This window comes from Bufo gargarizans, unplaced genomic scaffold, assembly GCF_014858855.1.
Source record: "Bufo gargarizans isolate SCDJY-AF-19 unplaced genomic scaffold, ASM1485885v1 original_scaffold_1134_pilon, whole genome shotgun sequence".
In the NCBI taxonomy this organism is placed as follows: Eukaryota; Metazoa; Chordata; class Amphibia; order Anura; family Bufonidae; genus Bufo; species Bufo gargarizans.
Window position 1 is genome coordinate 1 of NW_025334248.1, and position 12,359 is coordinate 12,359.

General features: G+C 41.4%; 1 protein-coding gene across 1 annotated transcript; it reads left to right on the top strand.

Moving 5' to 3' along the window:
- The first annotated feature begins 5,741 nt into the window (after positions 1–5,741).
- Positions 5,742–10,302, top strand: LOC122922996 (zinc finger protein 501-like). Its single transcript, XM_044273784.1, has 4 exons — positions 5,742–5,878; positions 5,966–6,042; positions 6,179–6,299; positions 8,432–10,302. Exons 1-4 carry the CDS (start codon positions 5,806–5,808, stop codon positions 9,367–9,369), a joined length of 1,209 nt encoding a protein of 402 aa, XP_044129719.1. The 5' UTR covers positions 5,742–5,805; the 3' UTR covers positions 9,370–10,302.
- Positions 10,303–12,359: the final 2,057 nt, after the last annotated feature.

Here is a 12,359-nt window from a genome sequence, read left to right on the forward strand (position 1 = left end):
GTGTGTCATCCATAGATCCCCCATAACAGTGTTCCCCACAGATCCCCCATAACAGTGCGTCATCCACAGATCCCCCATAACAGTGTCATCCACAGATCCCCCATAACAGTGCGTCATCCAGATCCCCCATAACAGTGCATCATCCATAGATCCCCCATAACAGTGCGCATCCACAGATCCCCCATAACAGTGCGTCATCCATAGATCCCCCATGACAGTGCGTCATCCACAGATCCCCCATAACTGTGCGTCATCCATAGATCCCCCATGACAGTGCGTCATCCACACAGATCCCCCCCCATAACAGTGCGTCATCCACAGATCCCCCATAACAGTGCGTCATCCACAGATCCCCCATAACAGTGCGTCATCCATAGATCCCCCATAACAGTGCGTCATCCATAGATCCCCCATAACAGTGCATCCATAGATCCCCCATAACAGTGCGCATCCACAGATCCCCCATAACAGTGTGTCATCCATAGATCCCCCATAACAGTGCGCATCCACAGATCCCCCATAACAGTGCGTCATCCATAGATCCCCCATGACAGTGCGTCATCCATAGATCCCCCATAACAGTGCGTCATCCATAGATCCCCCCCATAACAGTGCGTCATCCATAGATCCCCCATAACAGTGCGTCATCCATCCCCCATAACAGTGCGTCATCCACAGATCTCCCATAACAGTGCGTCATCCACAGATCCCCCATAACAGTGTCATCCACAGATCCCCCATAACAGTGCATCATCCATAGATCCCCCATAACAGTGCGTCATCCACAGATCCCCCATAACAGTGTGTCATCCACAGATCCCCCCATAACATTGCGTCATCCACAGATCCCCCCATAACAGTGCGTCATCCATAGATCCCCCCATAACACTGCGTCATCCATAGATCCCCCCATAACAGTGCGTCATCCATAGATCCCCCATAACAGTGCGTTCCCAGATCCCCAATAACAGTGCGTCATCCACAGATCCCCCCATAACAGTGCGTCATCCACAGATCCCCCATAACAGTGCGTCATCCACAGATCCCCCCAATAACAGTGCGTCATCCACAGATCCCCCCAATAACAGTGCGTCATCCACAGATCCCCCCCCCTAACAGTGTGTCATCCACAGATCCCCCCCCCCTAACAGTGTGTCATCCATAATTTTTTCCTATTTTCCTCCTCTGAAACCTAGGTGCGTCTCATCGTCTTATGAAACGAAAAATACATTAGTAGAGAGTAGTCACCGTCTGCTGTCAGGAGGTCATTGGTCACTTTAGTGAGGACAGTTTCTGTAGAATGCTAAAACCACATTGTAATGGATGACGTAGAGAAGATCAGAGAGACAGCGGGTCAGGCGAGAGAAGATGCTCCAGGAGCTTAGAGATGAAGAGAGGAATGGAGACTGCTCTGTAGTTAGTTGTGCAGGATGAGTCACGAGAATGGGGTTATGACAGAATATTTGAATGAAGAGCGAAAGATACCAGAAGAGAGAGATTGAAGAGTTTGGTTAGGTGAGAGGTGACAGCCGGGGAGAGAGACGGGAGGAGGTGTGAGAGAATAGGGTCAGCAGTGCATGTGGTAGGGCAAGTAGAAGAGAGGAGCCTGGAGAAGAACTCTTCTGTGACTGGGTTGAATGTGGAGAATGAGCCGGAGGAGATGTGGGTGGAAAATGGATTAATGATAAGTAGAGGCAGGAAAATGGTCTCTTGCAGGATATTTTCAATTTTCTCTTTGAAGCGGTGGCCGGATCTTCAGCACGGAGGTCTGTACTAGGCATCTGCACTTTTGGACAGCGGAGGGAGTGAAAAGTGCCAAAGAGGCTTGTTTTTAGATAATTGGATGAGGAGATCAGGGTCGTGAAATGGTTCTATTTGGAGAGGTGAAGGGCTGAGATAACAGATAATGCTGTATGACTTATTAAAAATAAAAAATTTCTGAAAAAAATAAATAAAAAATTATTATTAGCCAGCGTCGTATAGCTATGCGTTCCACCTACCGGAAGTGTCTATTCTGGCGGGAGGAAGTCTCGCGGTGCCTTGCTTTTCCCGGAGTCTGATGCTTTATGTCTCTGCGTCATGGCCCACCTATTAGGGAACTGGCTACACAATGGGGACGTAGACATGTGAGTAATGGCCTGTAGCGCTATTATCTGATGCCACAGCATCTTTCTTCCTGGTTTAGACTAATTTTTGTGTCTTAGGTGGAGCTTTGTCATCCTGACCGCCTGGGACCACAGGTGATGTATCCTAAGCTTTCTCATTGTTTATCAACACAGCCAGTTGCCCTATTTGCATTATCAGGATTTATCACCCTGTATTTAGTATTTGGGCCTTCTTTCTTCCCCACACGGACCCCCTGAGGAACTGATCAGGGTTTGATCGGGTGAATTAGGATAGACAGGAGGACGGAGAGGCCCCACCATTAGGAGTCGTCTCCGGGCTGAGGGGTTAATAGGGTCTCTGTAGGGAAAACTATCCCGTTGGAGAGTATCCTTCTCCCTTCTTACCTCACCATCCATAATCGCTGTTCCTCATATTTTTTACATATTCTTTTTATATATATATATTTTTTTTGTGTATCTTTCTAATTGTGAACTTATCTACCGCCCAGGGCTGTTACATGATTCTAATAAAAACTGAGATTTAAGGGTCTTTTTTGATATTTCTATTCTTTAATACCAGCTGACCTCTATTATCATAATGCCTCTGAAAAAAAAAAACACCTTTAAAGGTATTCGAAGTCAGCAGCCCAGATGTTTTTATGAACCCTTTCCTAACATCCGCTGTATAGATATAGGACCCTTTAAAAATGGTGCCCACTGAGCTCCATAGCTGCCAGGCGTTTGCTGTTTTGCACAGCAGACATCCAGATGCAGTGGTCCGTTGCAACAATGACACTTGAGTGGTCATTTATCAGGTGCGCTGTGCTCCTGGTGATCGAACGGCTTCACCATGATGGGATTGCAGGAGCTATTCGGTTGCTAAGGCAGCCTAGGACTGTATGAAGGCTCGAAGGCCTGCCATAGAAAAGTCCCCATAGACTCCTAACTCATTGCAGGTAACTATTGCAATCTATGGTAGAGGTGATCAGACAGTCACATGGGGGGGGGGGGGTTATAAAATAAATGTGAAAATAAGTTTTTAAAAATATTTTTTAAACTAAAAATTCAGATGACGCCTTTCCCCATTTTACAAAGTAAAATAAACAATTAAAAAATTTGAGATTATTGATAATATGTGTCCCAAAACATGAAAATGTTAATAGTATTTAACCCGTGTTGTGAATGGAAAAGAAAATAATGTTCTTTTTTGGTTACTTCACCCAAAAATGGGAATATAAAGTGATCAAAAAGTCATGCACACTCCAAAATGGTGGCATCATGTGGTATCGCTGTAATTGTACTGACCCGGAAATAGAAGAGAACAGGTGAGTTTTATCTCATAGGGAACACTGTAACAACAAAACCCATAAACTATATAAATGTGGTATCTCTGTAATCGTACTGACCCGGAGAATGAAGGGAACAGGTCAGTTTTATCTCATAGGGAACGCTGTAAATACAAAACCCATAAAACTATATAAATGTGGTATCACTGTAATCGTACTGACCCGGAGAATGAAGAGAACAGATCAGTTTTATCTCATAGGGAACGCTGTAAAAACAAAACCCATAACACTATATAAATGTGGTATCACTGTAATCGTACTGACCTGGAGAATGAAGAGAACAGGTCAGTTTTATCTCATAGGGAACGCTGTAAATACAAAAACCCATAAAACTATATAAATGTGGTATCACTGTAATCGTACTGACCTGGAGAATGAAGGGAACAGGTCAGTTGTATCTCATAGGGAACGCTGTAAATACAAAACCCATAAAACTATATAAATGTGGTATCACTGTAATCGTACTGACCCGGAGAATGAAGAGAACAGATCAGTTTTATCTCATAGGGAACGCTGTAAAAACAAAACCCATAACACTATATAAATGTGGTATCACTGTAATCGTACTGACCTGGAGAATGAAGAGAACAGGTCAGTTTTATCTCATAGGGAACGCTGTAAATACAAAACCCATAACACTATATAAATGTGGTATCTCTGTAATCGTACTGACCGGAGAATTAAGAGAACAGGTCAGTTTTATCTCATAGGGAACGCTGTAAATACAAAACCCATAAAACTATATAAATGTGGTATCACTGTAATCGTACTGACCCGGAGAATGAAGGGAACAGGTCAGTTTTATCTCATAGGGAACGCTGTAAATACAAAACCCATAAAACTATATAAATGTGGTATCACTGTAATCGTACTGACCCGGAGAATGAAGAGAACAGATCAGTTTTATCTCATAGGGAACGCTGTAAAAACAAAACCCATAACACTATATAAATGTGGTATCACTGTAATCGTACTGACCTGGAGAATGAAGAGAACAGGTCAGTTTTATCTCATAGGGAACGCTGTAAATACAAAACCCATAAAACTATATAAATGTGGTATCACTGTAATCGTACTGACCTGGAGAATGAAGGGAACAGGTCAGTTGTATCTCATAGGGAACGCTGTAAATACAAAACCCATAAAACTATATAAATGTGGTATCACTGTAATCGTACTGACCCGGAGAATGAAGAGAACAGATCAGTTTTATCTCATAGGGAACGCTGTAAAAACAAAACCCATAACACTATATAAATGTGGTATCACTGTAATCGTACTGACCTGGAGAATGAAGAGAACAGGTCAGTTTTATCTCATAGGGAACGCTGTAAATACAAAACCCATAACACTATATAAATGTGGTATCTCTGTAATCGTACTGACCGGAGAATTAAGAGAACAGGTCAGTTTTATCTCATAGGGAACGCTGTAAATACAAAACCCATAAAACTATATAAATGTGGTATCACGGTAATCGTACTGACCCAGAGAATGAAGGGAACAGGTCAGTTTTATCTCATAGGGAACACTGTAAATACAAAACCCATAAAACTATATAAATGTGATATCACTGTAATCGTACTGACCCGGAGAATGAAGAGAACAGGCCAGTTTTATCTCATAGGGAACGCTGTAAAAACAAAACCCATAACATTATATAAATGTATTTATTTTTAAAGTATAAATAATCAGTGCGGTATCAACAAAATGAAACCCATGAAACAATGCGGAATTGTCATATTTAATTGTCCCATTTAGAAGGTACAATTTGTCTTACAGAAAATAATTCCTCATATGGCTATGCGAAGGCGTAGAGAGCTTCATAGTTTCCTCTTGTCACCGTTCTCACAGGGCTGCTATTACTCAGTGCTATATCTGTGCCTGATGAAGACTGAGGTGTTTATGAAAAACAAGAATAAATCATTTTGGGGTTCAGCACCTTGGGCTTTTCCTCATACTTTTGTGAAACATTATAGAGCGGATATTCATTCAACATGAGAATTAGCGTTTGGGGAGAAAGTGCTCTAAGCAGTAGTGCCTCCATAGACTGTGACTGATCTGGTAAATCTCATGGTCAGGTGCCATGGTGGAGGATGACGGGGAAAAGTTAGCCTTTCCAGTAGTTCCTCCACGACGGCACAATGTAACTTCCCAACCAAAAATGTATAAATAAATACAGAAATTCTATTTAGAGTCTTCTGGGTTCAGAAGACCCTGAGAAGAATAAGTTTCTGGTCTCTGATTGGTGGGGGAAGGATCATCTCATGGTCAGATGTCATCATGGAGATTTCATGAAAAACAAATTACCCAAATTAACAAATTTTCATCCTGTTGTTTAGGATGAAAATCTGATGGATATTAAGGTTGAGGTTAAAGATGAAGAAGAAGAAGAGGAGGAGACGGATTTATGGGGCGATCAGAACTGTAAGGAGGGGGTTGTCATGGGTCACCCGGATACTACTCCCATCATCACATGTAATAATCTCTCCTGTCCCTGTGTGTTTCCTACAGATGGACTCATAGAAGGAAATCCCCCTGAGAGATGTCCTCGTCCTCTGTATTCCCAGGACTGTCCAGAGGACCATCAGGTAGATGGAGCTGAGCTCTATACACATCTATATAGGGGGGTCCTGCAGTCATAGAGGGGTCATAGATGGTGGGGGTCTCTTATGTGGATCTGTTAGATTTCCCACCTGTCTGCTGTATTGTCCTGAATTGTTACAGATGACAAATCAGGGGGAAGATCTGACTATTGTTAAAGTGGAGAATGAAGAAGAGCAGATGATGGGCGAAACCCCGTGTAGGAGTGAGGTGGAGGAGGACATTCCAGGAGATGTGACCACAGGTATGGAATCATGAATGGAGGAAGAGGATTGGGAGGTTTCTTAAAGGCTGTGTACATTTTCAGGGGCAATTTTTTTATGATAGCATTTTACTCAAATTGTCAGTTGGTTTTTATTAAAAATATTGAGCCGTTCTGTCACAAAACTGTGTGACTCCTACTTTCACTTTGTGCCGTCATCTAATAAACCTTATCTCTAAATTATTAAAAGGTTATAAACACTTATTTAGCCCCTTCCTGTCCAGCGCCGTAATAGCACGGCGCAGCAGGATGTGACTTGCCGCCCAGCGTAGTACTATTACGGCACGCTGATTGGGCCATTAGCCGGACCCCTGCTGTATGCGCCGGCATCAGTGACCGCAGCATAGAAGGGGTTTGTTGTTGGTAATGGCACCCATTGGGGACCCGATGGGTGAGAAGGCAGCCTGATGCCATGCAGAGGCTGCCCAATTCCTTGCACGGCATCGGGACCTGCCTTCTACGGGTGCCCAGGAGATCCAGCCCAGGCCGCGTCTCCTAGGCAAGCTGTTAGTCTATTACTCTGTGTAATACACTAACAGGCAATGCATTCCAATACAGATGTATTGTAATGCATTGCAGAGGGGATCAGACCCCCAAGAGTTAAAGTCAGAAATAAAGTTAATAAAAAAAAATAGTTTCAAGTAAAAAAAGAAAAAAATGCCCTTTCCCTGATTTAATAATAAAAAATAGAAAAAACACACATATTAGGTATCATTGCCTCTGTAACAAATATCTATTTTTTTTACTTGCCATTAATTCCAGGCAGCTGTCCACCTAAAAGGGGGTTCACATACATAAAATAAAACACACGTGCATCGAGCATCAACTTATTAACTGACTGGTACAGTGGGGGAGAGGACCCTTCCCATGAGGGCTTACAATCTACAGGAGACACTAGGTGAGGGTAAAGGCTGCTCATCTGGCTGGGTGCGTGCTTATTAGAGGTGGTAGGCTTTCCTAAAGAGCTTGGAGATAGCCAATCAAATACACCGGGGGTCTATTCCAGTGTCCCTGCTTCTGTGAACCATCCCAATGTGAAAATACCTGTAATAGACAAAAGACGAACACTTCCACCTCAGAGAGTCCAACCGATACGATATTCATCACTAATTGTTCCGCTATTTTGTTAATTTCTGTGAATTGTTCCTGTAAAGTTCTGTTAGGGCTGTGATCTCCACCCATCGGTGGTTTCCTGGATTGCCTAACTTTGACATCGTCTCCATCTATGAAGCTTGTGACCCCTCTCCTCCTGGTTTTCTGTCTTTATTATCTGGATTTAGTTCTGATGATTCTATCCTCTGTATAGGTTAACAATATCTGATCGGTGGGGGTCTGACACCTGAGATCCCCCCAGATCAGCTGTTGGAGAAGGCACCGGAACTCTCAGTAGCTGAAGAGAGATCTGCTTTTTTATTTATATGCAAATGCACAAGTTTGAGCACCATGGGGTGGGGCTGAATCCTTGGAGCACTGCTTTTGTACCGCCCCTATGCTCTGCTCCCATTGATTGTCAGGGCTGTGTCACAGCATGATATCATAAACACTACTTACAGCCTAGCAAGTAGAGCATAACTGTAAGCAGGACATCTTTCTGTATGCATACGATTTTAATTTCTTTAAAATTTTATTATGAGTTAAATGAGGAAGAAAATATTAACTGAGGGAAAATGTACGTCTCTTGGAATTTGAACCTGAGACCCTCTATATGGAAGGCAAAACATTTGCCTTTTGGAAGTAGCTCTACCATGTTGAGAATGGTGGTTTTCTATACTTAGAAAGCTAATACATATTACTGGTTTTATAGACGCAAGATATGCCTGTGAAGAAATCGGTAATATGTATTATTATTAAAGTATAGATGCAGGGAGAGACTTTTGCGCACTTTTATGTTTATTGTCTGGATGACTTGCTGACACGTAAATCATTATACTTTACAAAGTGATGGATTCCTGAGATAACAGAAACTGTTGTATAACAATATTGATCAATCACCTCATAAGTCTGAGTGACTATATACAGCCCTATCTGTATATTCTACATTTATTCATCATCAATGATAAGCCAACCAAGTATTTTAATTTTTTTAATTTTCTTTTTTGTTATATACCCAACAGGAAAGAAGCCGTATTCATGTTCAATATGTGGCAAATGCTTTATAAGTAATTCAGATCTTGTTAAACATGAGCGAAGTCACACAGGAGAGAAGCCGTATTCATGTTCAGAATGTGGGAAATGTTTTACCCAAAAAGCAACTCTTGTTAAACATAAAAGAATTCACACTGGAGAGAAGCCATTTTCATGTTCAGATTGTGAGAAATGTTTTACAAATCAGTCAGGTCTTGCTAGACATAAGAGAATTCACACAGGAGAGAGGCCTTATTCATGTTCAGAATGTGGTAAATGTTTCACAACTAAATCATATCTCCTTACACATTGGAGAATTCACACAGGAGAGAAGCCATATTCATGTCCAGAATGTGGGAAATGTTTTATAAATAAATCACATTTTGTTACTCATAAGAAAAGTCACACAGGAGCAAAGCCTTATTCATGCTCCATATGTAGCAAGTGCTTTATAGGTAAATCACAGCTTGTTAAACATGAGAGAAGTCACACAGGAGAGAAGCCATATTCATGTTCAGAATGTGGGAAATGTTTTACCAAGAAATCAAATCTTGAGCAACATATGAGAACTCACACAGGAGAGAAACCATATTCATGTTCAGAATGTGGGAAAAGCTTTACACAGAAACCAAGCCTTAATCAGCATCAGAGAATTCACACAGGAGAGAAGCCATATTTATGTTCAGAATGTGGGAAATGTTTTATAAACAAAACATGTCTTGTTTTACATCAGAGAAGTCACACAGGAGAGAAGCCATATTCATGCTCAGTATGTGGGAAATGCTTTACACACAAATCACAACTTGTTAGACATCACATAATTCACACAGGAGAGAAGGCCTATTCATGTGCAGAATGTGGGAAATGCTTTACAACGAAACCAAGTCTTAGTCAACATCAGCGAATTCACATAGGCAAAAAGACGTAGTCATGTTCAAATGTTGGATATGTTTTATAAGTAAATTCGATCTTGCTCAACATAAGATAATTCATACAGAAGAGAAACCTTTTTGATGTGTTTCATAAGGCCTCATGCACGCGGCTGTATCTGGGGTTTTTTGTCTGCAAAAACCCCATACCGACCACGTTAATCCCACATTTTCCCTTCCGCAGGTCCCACAGTATGTTGCAAATGCTTATTCTTGTCTGCAAAACAGATATACGGATAATGACAGCACACAGTGTGCTTTGTGTATCTTTTGCCCCATTTAAATGTGGATCAAACGCGGACCGGAACTACGGTTGTGTGTGTGGGGCCTAAGAATAATGTTTTACAAGGAAATTAAATTCTGAAACTCATCATAGAATTCACATAGAAGAAACCATAATCCTGTTGAGAATGTGGGAAATGTTATAACAGAAAAAAGGGACTTTATTTACTTTCAGGGCAGTGATGATGAATTGTCCCTATGGACCTTGCTTCTTCTTACTGTATTCACACCTCCACCCACACTGCAGGAGAATCCAGAGGACATACTGTAAGGTCTCCTCATGGAGACATTTATGTACCATGTGGACACATCGATATCTGATCTTCAGTCATACAGTATATACAGATAAAGCTGATGGAATAGAAGAAAACAGCAATAATCAATTGAATTCGCAGTAATGCACTGAGCATGGCAGATTACTGATCAGCTTCGTTATCTTGCAGCACTGGGGTCCTGGGTTCAAATCTGACCAAGGACAACATCTGCATGGAGTTTGCATGTTCTCCCTGTGTTTGCGTTGGCTTTCCTCCGGGTGCTCTGCTTTCCTCTTACACTCCACAAACATACTGTGAGGTCAAAGGGTTTGGCTGCTCTTTATTTTCAGAAATGTGCTGAAAACATACAGTCACTAATAAAATGTCTTTAGAAGATCTGCTCTAAAGTCCTTATTATTATACTGTTGCTACTTTTTTTCTCCCAACTGGTCTCACTGCTTGTATGGTTCTCCTGTACTAAATATGGTTGGTGATTGGGGGGCATGTGACCAAACCAGTCCATCAGCGGCCTCCATTCAATAACACTATATATTAGCAAGGAGGAGGTATAATGAGTGTACTATAACTCCCAGCATTTCTCGGATGTTATTTTGTGATATCAGAGGACATTACAGGAGGAGGTATAAGAGGAGAGGATTGCAACTCCCAGCATGTCCAGCCTGTTATTAGTTGATATCAGAGGACATTACAGGAGGTATAAGAGGAGAGGACTACAACTTCCAGCATGTCCAGCCCGTTATAATGTGATATCAGAGGACATTACAGGAGGAGGTATAAGAGGAGAGGATTACAACTTCAAGCATGTCTTGTCTGTTACTATGTGATATCAGAGGCTTCAACAGGAGGTATAAGAGGAAAGGACTACAACTCCCAGACTGAAAAGTCACAGGTTTGATTCACAGGTTATTAAATTGTACTAGCAAATTTATAATGTTTTTTTTTTTCCACCTGTAATTTAAAGACAGAGGCTCAATTAAATGTCCATCTGCTTCTGCAAACACACTGCACACTGGTATTGACAGTTTACTTTGGTAATAATGCAATTTTTGCAGTAGTATCTTTGAACTACATGGTCTGTTGCAGTATTGGTCACTAACACCAATATAACACTGCAATGTTTGCAGTAAATGTGTTAGAACTTGTGTTGATATAGATAGCAAAATAATTTGTAGATATCGGAGTAGGAGAAAAACCCCTGACATTCTTGTGACTGGCCATAAAATTGTTAATGCCTTAAACCCAAAACCAGAACACAAGGTCTGTCTAAACAAAACCAGGGGAGCAGAACAACTTCACTCAAAATCTATTAACTCACCACAAACAGTATTGTACCATTTAAGGCATCCTCGGAGCCCTAGTCCTGGTGGAGCCATTCAAAATTTCAGGTTGAGGATATTATGACCTGGAGTAGAGGTTATGTATCAAAAACCATACAGATGAAGATTCATCAAAGAGATACTGGACCTAATTTTATAACTTGGTCATGTGCTGTTCAGGATTGGAATTGGGCCATCCACAGGTATTGTGATATAGATATCAAAATGATTGTTGGAGTAGTCACCCCTCTCTTGACATTCCTGTAGTGGGTTATAACATTGTCCATGCCCCAGACCAGAGAGCCCTATCCTAAAACCCAGAGAAAGCGTTAGGATCCTGCACAAACCCTTCAAAGACCTGACAGCCATTAGAGGGGTCATGAAAAAACTACTGTCCTCTCCAGCCGAGGTCATACATAAAACCCCTACAATCCAATATACATCAAAGAAATACGTGGCCTAATCCATATTTGGACAACGCGCTTCCTCATGAAAATTCAGGCCATTTATCGGAATCTACTGTATCAAAGTTGATTTGATCACAACCCAGTAACAGGGAGCAATTAAAAAACCCCACCCAATATTGCCATTACTCCCTCGATGTTTGGAATGCATAACAGATTGGATGGAGGTAATACCAAGTTGCTAGGAGGCCCGCAAGAATAGATATCTGAATAGAAAGATTTTGAGGAAGAACTGCTGCAGCAGGTATTGTAAAAACCCATTGTAAAAAACATATTAACATATTCCTTGGTCTCTCTCATGTATTATAGGTGGGGGGGGGGGGGCTGCAGAACCAATCTATTATTTCTTTGGAGATTAACTAGCTTGTTGAACTGGCTGAATGTTCGGATGCCCCAGGCAACCGTCATGTGACAGAATGTATTAAGTTCTGTTTTTATCCCTGTTGTTATTTTCCATACTATACTTTATCTCTGTATATTTTAGGTTGTATTTTCTTATGATAACCACATTTTTTGTATGCACTGTCCTTTTTTATATTAAAACTTCACTTTAATTAGAGCCTTCTTGTGTTAATGAAGCCACGACCTTAGAAGAAGTGTTACCAATATTGGTGTATTGACCCCTGGGAATGCTAATGAGCATAGTGAGTCT